Consider the following 12,789-nt stretch of genomic DNA (forward strand, 5'->3'; position numbering starts at 1 on the left):
TTTGAGATGAAAATGAAAATAATAATACAATATGAAAATGGAAAAACGGTAGCAACCATTTCACGCGACCTTGGCTTCTCTCACTCGACGATATCAACAATTTTGAAGGACAAGGCAGAGGTATTTGCTACTATTAATAAGGGGATGCAAATGTTTGAAGAATTTGATAAAAATGTTGAGCGTTTTGCAAAAGTTGACAGACAGATCCAAGATGCACTTGCTTGCTACAGGGAGATTTACAATATAAAGAAAAGGCAAACTGTGCAGTCTAAATTGGACATATATTTTAAGAAGTCCCCCCACTGCTGCCTCTTCACTCCCTAAAGATGATCCAAAACCTTCAACAAGCAAGTATGTTAGCCTGTCTTTAGAAAGCAAAATTGATGACCCACCCAGCCTTGTCTCCTCCTCTGCTTCATCCAATTAATGTAGTCTCCATGTTTAATTAAAAAATTATTGAGGCCCCGTGTATTCAGCTGACTACATTAAAGGTAAGTTCACAGAAACACTATTCATTTTTCATTATTGATTACCTTTACTGTACTGTATTTCATTTTAGATTTTCTATGTATTATTTTCGCATTTTCGACTTACGACCTGGTCGTCGGTCCCTAACCCCATCGTAAGTAAAGGACTGACTGTATGTATGGAGAAAAGCATCCACCAGATGAGTATAGTAAGATAAGTAAAGATGTTTTTTCCCCACAGTCTGTTATTCTGCTTGCTAGCATGCAATTGTATAAGAAAATATACTATTGCGATTTTTGTAAGATTTGAAAAACTCCAGTTTTATAACACCTAAGAAGAGAAGGTAATTTGTCCCGGGGAGCAGTTCATGCATAATAAAGTAAATTTTGGGGTGAAAGTAATTTTCACATGAAATAGTTTTACTAAACTAATCTTATGTGTTGCAGCATTCAGTATCTCTGTACGGAATTTACGGTGCCCCCAACTGTGGTTACATCTGTCTACCCAGCAATACTTGGGGACCTGGATGTTAACCCATTCTAGCACAGTTAAAATTATCTGCACTTTGTTTCAGCCCAATACAGTAGCTAATCATTAGTTTGTTAACCTAAAGAGTTACCAAATAGTGATATGCATTTGTAACAAGCTTAGTTAGTGCTCAATAGCTGTAGATAGAGAGGGTGTGTGTGCAGGGGCAGATCCAGGAATATCAAAAGGGGGACTCCAAGAATTTGTAGGTGGGAAAACCATTGCGAACACAGAGAGAGCCCACCCGGTTGAGGAGGGGTATACTGCACCCCACCCCTCAGAATTTTTTTGAAATCCGACCAATATCATGGGCATTTTGAAGCCATGTGCACATCATATTAGGAGATATTCTGAGGTCACTAGTAATTACTTTTTACAATACAAAAATGTCTGTACAATACTGCATTAAAGAAAAAGTATTAGAATTTTCTGATGAAAATGGGGAGTCATCTGTTTAGTGGTCCCATTCATGACTCATACATCAGTAATATTCTTCTCTCTATTGAAGTGAGAGAAAACGTAAAGTAAATACTTTCATAACAATTGGATATGGAAGACATTACTAAAAGTTAGTTTAGTGAAGATGAAATCAGTGATGTAATAAAAAATTCAAAGGTGGAAAACATCTTATAGCATGGCAGTCCCACTGCTGACTCAAGCAAGCAAAAATAATGCAAGTGATGTCATATCATGTAACTTTCAATGCTCTTTGTCACAGTAAGTAAAAATGAAATCTGCTTTTTTTCATAACTTTGTTAAATACACTAATGTATTTTTCCATCTTATTATAAAACAAAAATTCTCAATTGGCGGATTTGGGAATACAGTATGTGAGATTACCGGTAATTCATTAACCATTGGTTTAGGGTTAAACAATTAAAAGAAAAACTGGCAGTGATTTGGGCAAAACTCACTTAACAAATTATGGTGGTTGTTATGGACAATTAAGAGGACAGAACTTGGTCAAGTAGTTAAATGACACTATGGGATGGTCAAAACTGCTCTTCCTCGGTCATAATTAGTTTTTATGGTGGTGACTGATAAAAGTAAACAAAGCCATGGATGCCTTACCATCTTCTCTTTAGTATCCTTGACATAGGAGGCGATCATGTCGTGGAGGAAGAAGAAGTTCTCGGCGTCAACAGCAACAAATATGTGGTCCTGGAACTCTGTCACCAGTGAGCACTCCACTTTAGGCTTCTCATCTGTTGGACAAACTGTATACTGTAGTAAAAAATGCACCACCTCTTTATTTGTAGCTCATACAAGAAATTCAAGTAAAGTTTCACTTAAAGCAAAGTTTATTTATTTTATTTTTTGTGAGACTTAAGTGAGTGTCTTCCATCTACTTGGAAGACAAATACAGAAACTAGGAATTAACAAAAAGTGACAACATACAATTTGGTCACTATACTGTTGGTATATACATCTGCAAACCCAACCTGACCTTGACACATGCATGGGTGACCAATCAAGTGTTTTCTAGCTTCAACTTAATTTCTGTATTATTTATATCAAATACAGTATACCATTTGTTTTATCCTAATAAGTGAATAACTGATCCATGCGAAACACTGAGATCTGACCTAAACTTCATGAAATTTACTCTCTCTAGTTTGTGATTTATTTATTATTCTGTATGTATCTTTATGCCATTTGCCTGTCTACCCAGCAGTAATTGGTATTTGTGAATCGCATTCTTGAGTAATGGTTAGCCAGTGCTCCGATTTTCTCGGACTATTCCTTGACACTGGGTCATGCAGCTCGTTACCTTTGAGTGTAGTTGATGTGTTGGCGACAGCTTCTACACTTTAAACAAATTCATGCCTAGGTGGCCCTTGGGCCGGCCATCCTCAAACACGAGGGGCAACCATTATTATTATTATTATCTATGATACTCTGTTATGGGGCAGTAATGTTTGTGCTGAACTTTATCTGAGCACTTATGTCACTGTTTCTGTATACCATTTTACATATGTACACCACTTCACATCTGTACAGTACACTACTTCACATCTGTACAGTACACTACTTCACATCTGTACAGTACGCTACTTCACATCTGTACACTACTTCACATCTGTACAGTACGCTACTTCACATCTGTACAGTACACTACTTCACATCTGTACAGTACGCTACTTCACATCTGTACACTACTTCACATCTGTACAGTACACTACTTCACATCTGTACCTAAAAAAAAAAAAAAAAAAGATTTACCCATAAAGTCAGGCGTTGTTGCTGTCTGCAGATGTTTAGTGTTAAGGTGAATCTGCATGGAAGGTAAAGCAAAGATGGTCTCTGAAGAGTGGTTATGGTCCTGCAGGCGGGCTGATGACCGCTTGCCCTCTGATGAAGGTAAGCTGTCACTGCGGTCCAGGGAAGGGAACCGATCCACGTCTGTAAACATGACATACATCGGTTATAAAGATTCATTTACAGTAAGATTTTTTCCTCATTACAAAAGCTAAAATGATGTCAATTACATAACACTTTACACCAGAGATACTGTGTAATGATTCCAAGTGAAATGTTTCATGTCTTATGACACCCTGGATGGTTACTGACCAATCTTCATGAACAGACTTAAGATGAACCCTTATAATTAGTAAAAGAAACTAAACATTCAGTAACACTATTAAGTAATAAAATCTTATATTAAGCTTACTGTCAAGTTCCGAGGTGCAAAATGCATAGTGGAACCATTCTTGAATGGTGCGGAACTGAGGCGGGAAGACCATGTTTCGTGTTATCCTGCAGACAGTAGCCATGGAAATGTGTTGTGCGTGAGTCTGCTCCATAACTCCCAAACTGAAGGTCAAGTTCTGAACGATGTGGGTGTCACGAGGTGCTGGTGTGTCAGAAAAGAGGATCAGCATCAGAAAATTCAAACTGTATACCAATATCTCTATCAGTGTACTTCTTTACCATTTCTTGTCGATTTATTGACCTATCTTTCTCTATTACTCATTCTTTTTATTCAATACCTAGTTTTCCATTCCTGTTCCTTTCAAATATGTTTATCCAGCATTATCTTTATAAATTTGCTTAAGTTCATACTATATGAGGAGTATGAAAGGGACAGGGGCAGCCCAAGGATTGAAAGCAAATGGGTGGAGGGAGCAACTGACAAAATGGAAAATAGAAAGACAGCTCTTGGATAGTTGCAGAAATACCAAAAGCATCAGGTGATGTAGGCGTGTCAGTGGTGACCAAATTGATTAATGCAATTATGATGGAATGTACTGTTCCAGATGACTGCAGTAAGAGTGTGATCATGAATACTTACAAGGGTAAAGGTGATACTTGAATGCGGGAACTACAGAGGCCTAAAGCAGTTATGAAAGTTGTAGAAAAGTGATTGAGAAATTGATATAGGAGAGAGAAGACAAAAGAAATGCAATTTGGGTTTATGCTGGGGGGACTACAGAGGCAATGTCTATGGCCAGGCAGCTCCAAGAAAAATATCTAAGAAAAAAGAGAAAATTGTACTACATGTATGAAGATTTAGAGAAGGGATATGACATGAAGTTATAAAGTGGACAATGAGAAAGCTAGGAGTCAAGGAGTGTTTTGTTCGAGTGGTTATGGCAGCATATGAGGACTCTAAAATCACTGTGTAAGAAATTTTAAGTAAAAGTAGGAGTCCATCCGGGGTTTGTCTTGAGCCCCCTTCTATATATCATGGTGTTTGGAGGCACTATCACGAGACTTTAGGTCCGGTCTGGTCTGCCCTAGGAGTTATTGTATGCTGCTGAGTTAGTGCTGATATCGATAGTATTGAAGAGGTAATGGTGAAATTCAAGAAAAGGAAGGATGGAACAGAGGCAGTGGGCCTGAAAATTTACATGGCAAAAACAAGAGTACTGATTAGTGTTGTGGGAGAGAGACCCATGGTGGAAAGTGGAAAAGGGCCACATGCTGTCTGCAAGAAAGGTGTTGGCAGCAACTCAATAATGTGCAATGAGTGTGGAAGGTTGGCACACAAAAGGTGCAGTGGAGTAGACAATAGACTGTGGGATATTACAGACTCAGTGTTTGGTATATATAGGTAACCATGTGCCCACAGCAAGGCTGGAGAAACTCAACATTGGGGATATATCCCAGGGTGACATGATCAGTGCCGGTGGGGGTGGTGAAGCCTGCTCATTTGTAAGAGTCAGAAGTAGCTGGAAGAAGCTTAGGGAGCTGCTGTCTTCATTGATAGCATGAGGACCTTCCCTCCAAATGAAAGGAATAATATATGATGTTGGTTGAGAAGTGTGATGATGTATGGAAAGTGAAACATGGATATTTAAAGGGGATGACAAAAGTATACTTGAGTAAGCTGAAATGAGGTGAATGTTTAATGTGACACTGAAAGACAGAAGGCCCTGTTCAAAGCTAAGAGGGTAACTGGGTATTGAGAGTATTGGTGAAGTCCTACATAGGGCCAAGTTGAGATGGTTTGAGCATGTGGAGAGAATGGATGAGACCAATTGGGTGAAGAGATGCATGAGCTTAAATCTGGAGAGAAGGAGAGCCAGGGACAGGCCAAGATTAACATAGGGAGAGGTAGTAAGAAATGACATTGGAGTTAGGAACCTGCCAAGAGAGATTGCAAGAGATCATGCAGCATGGAGAGTTGCCATCAGGTAACCATGGCTAACCCACAGAAGCGTGGAAAATGGCCATAAAATGATGATGAGGATTATTTCAAGACAACACTGACTCTCCATCATCCTGGGATTTCAACCCCTTAAAAATATTATACTTTTATAAACCAAGACCCTAATTTTTTTTACTGAGATAAATTATTCTAATAAGTCAGTTTATGCAGACATGTAAATAAATGCAGATCACCCAATGAATAGCTCACAAAATGCTCACTTGATGATTTGCTACCACAGCTTAACCCACTTGCAGTTTAACCTCCCTGACACTACCTGGGAGGGAAGGCATATCTTCAGGTGATGGTGGACCTCAGTAGTCACCTAAAGAATGGCCCCCCAGCATATCCCACCTGGAGTTTAACCATCCTGATGCTACCTGGAGGCCTAGTCTTTAGCTGATCCATAAAGATTAAAATTGTGAATGTTCCCAACAGTCAGGTCTCAGGCTCAGTCTCAACAGTCAGGCCACAGTCTCAACAGTCAGGGCTCAGGCTCAGTCTCAATAGTCGGGGCTCAGTCTCAGTCTCAACAGTCAGGGGTCAAGCTCAGTCTCAACAGTCAGGGCTCAGGCTCAGTCTCAATAGTCAGGGCTCAGGCTCAGTCTCAATAGTCAGGGCTCAGGCTCAGTCTCAATAGTCAGGGCTCAGGCTCAGTCTCAATAGTCAGGGCTCAGGCTCAGTCTCAATAGTCAGGTCTTAGAATCAGTCTCAGACTTAGTAGTCTTGATTGCATCACTGATTTAAGTATAATTTTGTTGTAAAATAATTATAAAAAATTAGTAAGTACAGGACTGTTACCTCCCAATATCTGGTCTGAATTTGAATGTAAATCTGAAATAAATACATAGCCATTACTGTACATATGATCTGTTAAGATTAAAGTTCAATGAATGTGGAGCACAACTTACGGTCTCCCGGCACTTCCTGAACTTCTGAGGTGAAGTTGATGTATGGTTCCTGAAGACTGAATAATGCCCAAGACTTGCTTCTGAAGTTAACACCATGGAAACAAGCTAGAGAGATTGTTTTGCCATGGAGCTCCAGTGATCCACCCAGGACTGTCCCAGAGTCTGGCAGGGGCAGTGGCAGGGTGGTGAGTCGCAGGCCAGACACACGATACAGTACACCCTGCCAGTGTCGATGGTGGCGAGCGTCCTGGCCCGATGTCACTCCCAAGACTGGAACAACAGTGAGGGCAACATAAGAAATACCACATGTACTATCCAAAAACTGGCTAATATCCAGGATGCACACAAATGATGCATGTGACACAATGATAAAAGTTGTTCTTCAGAGATAGAGGAATTTATAGTCTCCTCTCTTGCTCAGTCAGACACCATCTGTCTTACACCATGCTCCAGGAAAAAAAAAAATTCTCAACCTTCAAAACACTACCCACCACATGGCTGCTGCAGTGTGCTGCCACCACCCACTACATGACCTTGTTTCTCTCATTTTCACATTTTGAAATGTATTATTACTTTATTTCTACTAATATTCGGGAAGGGAACACAGGTTTAAGTATAATCAGAATAATAAACTAATTATTCCCGTATATTACACAGACAGGTAAATGTTTAAAGACCCCCTTGACTTCTTACAATTGTGTCACTGTACAGGAATTTAATCCTTTTATTACCTGAGTGTCTATAACTATTAATTAATAATTGGTTATAAGATGCATCAAAAGTTCCATCAGTTATAGTTCAAAAATTTTTAAAGAATAGTTTAAAAAAGATTACCATTAACTAGCTTGCGGTTTCCATCCCTGAGTCTTTGTTTGACTGAGGACTTATGTCTGGTGGGCTGGAGGGAGGAAAAGACACGCTTGCTGGACTTAAACTGTTGAGAGAAGAATTCATCAAGCTTGTGGTGCATCTTCAAAAGGTCAGCTGTGGTGGACTTGCTGATGATGAGCTGCAACTGGTCCCACTCCAGGTCCCCCAGGATGAAGATAGTCGCACCTCTGTACAGTATGGTTAAAAAATTAATTGTTATCAAGTTATCTTCTACTGCATGTCTCTGAGGAAAAAGTCAAAGTAATAAAAAAAAAAAAAATGGGAGCTGTTATGCATTGCTTCTGGTTATTTGCATTTCACTCTGAACTATGCAAGATGATGATAATATTGGTTGCATTTGTACAAATAGACAACAGTGAATTGGGATCAGATTCAATCTTATTTACCTCCCACAACACGGTTCACATCATGAAGATAGTGGCAGCTGTACACAAGCAGTTACCACAACTTTAGGTTCTTTCACTATTGGCTGTTTAAGTAGACAATAGTAAAGTTTCTGCATTTTTCTTACTCTTGGTTTCCTAAGATATACAAGATTACACTGCCATAACAATGGTCAATATAGTAGCAGAATAAGACAAAGGCATGTGCACCTTTACATCAAAGTTAATTTCTCTATCTTTACAAGTAATGGTCCCACTATATTTCTCACTACAGGTTCATCATAAGCCAGGCCTTCCTACCTTCAGCATCAAAATGATTAAAGACACATAAGAATCGTCATACCTGCGTGTGGTATCTTCATCTGAGTCAGCACACTGCTTAAGCTTCCACTCATCTCTCAATGTTACTCCAAAGGATGAGACTCGGCCCATCAGGACGCTTGTGCCCATGTAGTCTAAGCGTGACTGTGAGGCAAACAGCTTGACACCAATAGTGTGGTCTGGCTCTGTTCCTGGGTCTTCACGAATTTTTACTGAAATGAAAAGATGATGCACTCACTCTTACTTATATTTTCTATTTTATCATAAATTAACAGAGAAAAAAATAAGGTAAAATGGTTAACTTCGTGTTTTTACTTATCCTCCCAGATTTTGTATCCCCACAGTGACCGCACCTTGTAATCCTTTATGCTACAGAAACATGTAAAGATGTATAGAATTAATGTGACCACAGCTGCAGTTACATTCATACATGTTCTTGCACATTTAAAACTGGCTACACTTTGTTTTGGTCTAATATAGTAACTTAATCACTTCTTTGGCAGCCTATACAGTTACCAGACATTAATATATGGTAATTAAAATGTTCACTGAGACTATAGAGAGAGGGTGTGTGTCATAAAATGTTCACTGAGACTGTAGAGAGAGGGTGTGTGTCATAAAATGTTCACTGAGACTGTAGAGAGAGGGTGTGTGTCATAAAATGTTCACTGAGACTGTAGAGAGAGGGTGTGTGTCATAAAATGTTCACTGAGACTGTAGAGAGAGGGGTGTGTGTCATAAAATGTTCACTGAGACTCTAGAGAGAGGGTGTGTGTCATAAAATGTTCACTGAGACTGTAGAGAGAGGGTGTGTCATAAAATGTTCACTGAGACTGTAGAGAGAGGGTGTGTGTCATAAAATGTTCACTGAGACTGTAGAGAGAGGGTGTGTCATAAAATGTTCACTGAGACTCTAGAGAGAGGGTGTGTGTAATGTGAAGAGATGTCATAAAATGTTCACTGAGACTGTAGAGAGAGGGTGTGTGTCATAAAATGTCTACTGAGACCTAGAGAGAGGGTGTGTGTCATAAAATGTTCACTGAGTGTGTAAAATGTTCACTGAGACTCTAGAGAGAGGGTGTGTGTCATAAAATGTTCACTGAGACTGTAGAGAGAGGGTGTGTGTCATAAAATGTCACTGAGACTGTAGAGAGAGGGTGTGTGCTAAAATGTTCACTGAGACTGTAGAGAGGGTGTGTGAAAAATGTTCATGACTGTAGAGAGAGGGTGTGTGTCATAAATGTTCACTGAGACTGTAGAGAGAGTGGGTGTAAAATAAAATGTTCACTGAGACTGTAGAGAGAGGGTGTGTGTCATAAAATGTCTACTGAGACTGTAGAGAGAGGGTGTGTGTCATAAAATGTTCACTGAGACTCTAGAGAGAGGGTGTGTGTCATAAAATGTTCACTGAGACTGTAGAGAGAGGGTGTGTCATAAAATGTTCACTGAGACTGTAGAGAGAGGGTGTGTGTCATAAAATGTTCACTGAGACTGTAGAGAGAGGGTGTGTGTCATAAAATGTTCACTGAGACTGTAGAGAGAGGGTGTGTGTCATAAAATGTTCACTGAGACTGTAGAGAGAGGGTGTGTGTCATAAAATGTTCACTGAGACTGTAGAGAGAGGGTGTGTGTCATAAAATGTTCACTGAGACTGTAGAGAGAGGGTGTGTGTCATAAAATGTTCACTGAGACTGTAGAGAGAGGGTGTGTGTCATAAAATGTTCACTGAGACTGTAGAGAGAGGGTGTGTGTCATAAAATGTTCACTGAGACTGTAGAGAGAGGGTGTGTGTCATAAAATGTTCACTGAGACTGTAGAGAGAGGGTGTGTGTCATAAAATGTTCACTGAGACTGTAGAGAGAGGGTGTGTGTCATAAAATGTTCACTGAGACTGTAGAGAGAGGGTGAGTTTCATCTGTCTTAGGAGGTCAGTGGCCCCAAAGAGTTACTGACTCATTCATCAGTTATAGTTTTCTGTCTCCTGAAGTAAGACATAATGATAAGCAACTACTTTTTGTATCCTTTGATTTGGGGAATAGTACCAAAATTAAGATTAATGAAGATGAAGTTTAGTGAAATAACAAGAGCAATGATTGAATAGGATAGGTAGGAATGGAAAACATTGAACAGTGTGAGTTTCTGCAGACTTAGTTAGTCAAAATAATACAAGTAACATCATATCATACAACTTTCAATGCTCTATATCATGGTAAGAGAAAATTAAATTAATTTTTTTTATTGTTTCTAAATACAGTATGCATATTTTTTTCTATTGTAAGAAAAACATGGAGAAAAAATCTTAAGTTCACAGCATTGGGACTAATAAATTCAATGAATTAGCCAAAGGTGTGTGGGTTAATTCCATTCATTCCAGTTCTCTCTCCTACCTTCTATTTTGCCCATTAATATCTCTATTATTACACCCTCATCCCTAATTATATGGCCAAGGAAGTGTCCTTATTAAAAAAAAAATCCAGTATTGTACAGTAGTTCTCTTGTTGCTCCAGTCAATCTTAATACACTACAGTATTTTTTCAATTGTTTTTGTATTAGTGTGAATCATCTTCAGCATTCTTCTATAGCACCACATTTCAAAAACCTGTCGCCTCTTTCAGGTGTCTGCTGACAATGTCCACCAGTTAATGACCAGTCCAACACAACCACTCACCATCACCACTACTGATCTTATTTACCATATCAGTCACCTTTCCTCAAACTAAAATTAATGTCTATTCTCAAATGATGTTTTTTTTTTACTTATACTGTACTATACGTGTAAATTTCTTTTTCACTTCTACCATCAAATACAGAAGACAAAAATGTCCACCTGTTTAAATTTTTTGTTCCCTGATGAATGGTTAAAATGCCTACAAAACAATTAACAATATAATGATTACTAGAACCTCACAGTAACACGATACAGGCATCCCTCCACTGACATAAGGTTTCCTCTCCTGAAAAACATTGCACTGTACACACATCCCCTGCATTTATGAAAGGGTTCCATTCCTGTGACTGTTCCCAAGGAGTTAGTATATATGCTGAGTTACTGTGCATCCTGAGTTACTGTGTATCCTGAGTTACTATGTATCCTGAGTTACTGTGTATCCTATTGGAAAAAAAAATATGAATAAGTTTTGGAAGCAAGGAAGTACTTGTATGTCATACTTTAATTAAAGAAGTTGTTGCTGCTGCTTCTGCTCTGTAGCTAAAGTACAGTCCAGAGAGAAGTAATAAATATGTAAAAGAAGATACCTGACATGGACAACTTACGGTACATGTTGATTTCTGAGAGTTCGATGGTGCCGCCGACAATTCCACCTTTAGCTTCCAGGCCCGACCCTCCCAGACCAATTCCTATATACATATTCTTGTGGCCAGTACTGCCTATTGACAGTCTCCCATTTGCCTTGAAGTCTTTTGTTGTCCAGCTGGGGTAAGAAAAAATCAGTGTCAGTTACCATAACAACTTTCACTATAAATTATATATCCTCAAATACTTAAATAATAATTCAAACAAAACTTGGATACTAATGATCAAAACTATTTCAGCAGATGCAATGATCTTATTCACAATCCTCCACCTCCCCTAAAACTCTAAAGAAGAGTAGAACATAATACTTTACAAAAATGGTAAGTAGTAGCTGAAGTTTGTAGCACTCTACTTCTAAAAAAAAAGCTTATTGATGATGTAAAGAGTAGCAGTAATGGAAGGTAAAATGATGTAACACATACACAACATTGCCCATCACATTTCCCATGTTCATCTGCACACCCAGGCGGGTAAAGTTGACAGCAAAGAGCACCAGCGTTTCCCAAGAGCCAGCTTTGTTTGCCATCTGAGTTGCAGCTGTTCCCTCAGTTTCCGACGACTTGCCCGATGCCGACGTGTCCGCTGGATCTGCTGCCCCAGTTGTAGCTCCTGAGCCTTCCAGGTCCTCCTCACTCACACCCTCAGCCTTCCCACCTATACATTGTACAAAGTTTCTCAAATATTATGGTGATTAAAACATACCTGAAAGTTATACAGTAATAAATTTTCTATTTTCAAATATTTAGTTCTTGTGCTTTCAGAAGATGTATTGTTCAAAGAGCTTCTGAGCTAAAAATGCTTAACTGAGCCACAAAATTCTTCACATAACATTTCTTAACTGTAGTAGCTGCTATGTGACATCTAGTTTCAGCTCAAAATTTCTCCTCAATGAAGCCTTTTCATCCCAATTTGATCTTAAAATAATATTTTTGAGATCAGATGACAGTTGAGGAATTTACCTAAATGTTAATACTTCCCAACATAGTAGTGAACAAGCTTTCTGATCAAGGCTTTTGCAACTTAAGGTGAGCAAAGTGTTCACTGAGTTTTGCATTGACGGCTTCACTTGGTGTGTTAACAATGATGGGTTTTATAGAAACTGACTAATAACTGTTCATTATAACACAAAATGCCATGGCTTATAGAAGCGGAAGTCGATCAGCTGATGGAACTGCACCAGTAGTTTTCCTTGCTCTTACTAGACGACAGGACAGCCATGTACGTCGTCTGCAAAGCCTCAAAGGCCCAACACTACACGAGTCACCTTGAGTCTGAACAACTGAAGGCCAGGAAACAGTTGTTCAGACTCAAGGTGAATTATAA

The 12,789-nt window shown here is 39.1% G+C and overlaps 1 protein-coding gene across 13 annotated transcripts in view; it reads right to left on the reverse strand.

Moving 5' to 3' along the window:
* Positions 1–12,789, reverse strand: part of LOC121853648 (transmembrane protein KIAA1109 homolog) — a 139,472-nt gene that overhangs the window by 9,793 nt on the left and 116,890 nt on the right. For 10 of the 13 annotated variants that reach the window (XM_042347953.1, XM_042347952.1, XM_042347950.1 and 7 more), the window contains 8 exons: positions 11,889–12,120; positions 11,427–11,584; positions 8,176–8,365; positions 7,393–7,616; positions 6,559–6,828; positions 3,668–3,850; positions 3,220–3,399; positions 2,068–2,213 (listed from right to left, as the gene is read on the reverse strand). In XM_042347953.1, coding sequence (XP_042203887.1) covers positions 2,068–2,213; positions 3,220–3,399; positions 3,668–3,850; positions 6,559–6,828; positions 7,393–7,616; positions 8,176–8,365; positions 11,427–11,584; positions 11,889–12,120 — 1,583 coding nt within the window. Of the gene's footprint in view, positions 1–544; positions 1,496–2,067; positions 2,214–3,219; positions 3,400–3,667; positions 3,851–6,558; positions 6,829–7,392; positions 7,617–8,175; positions 8,366–11,426; positions 11,585–11,888; positions 12,121–12,789 lie in introns of those variants that run through there. The other 3 variants (XM_042347960.1, XM_042347954.1, XM_042347959.1) reach the window with 2 other exon arrangements.

The sequence above is a fragment of the Homarus americanus genome, unplaced genomic scaffold, assembly GCF_018991925.1.
Source record: "Homarus americanus isolate GMGI-L3 unplaced genomic scaffold, GMGI_Hamer_2.0 scaffold4896, whole genome shotgun sequence".
Taxonomy (NCBI): domain Eukaryota; kingdom Metazoa; phylum Arthropoda; class Malacostraca; order Decapoda; family Nephropidae; genus Homarus; species Homarus americanus.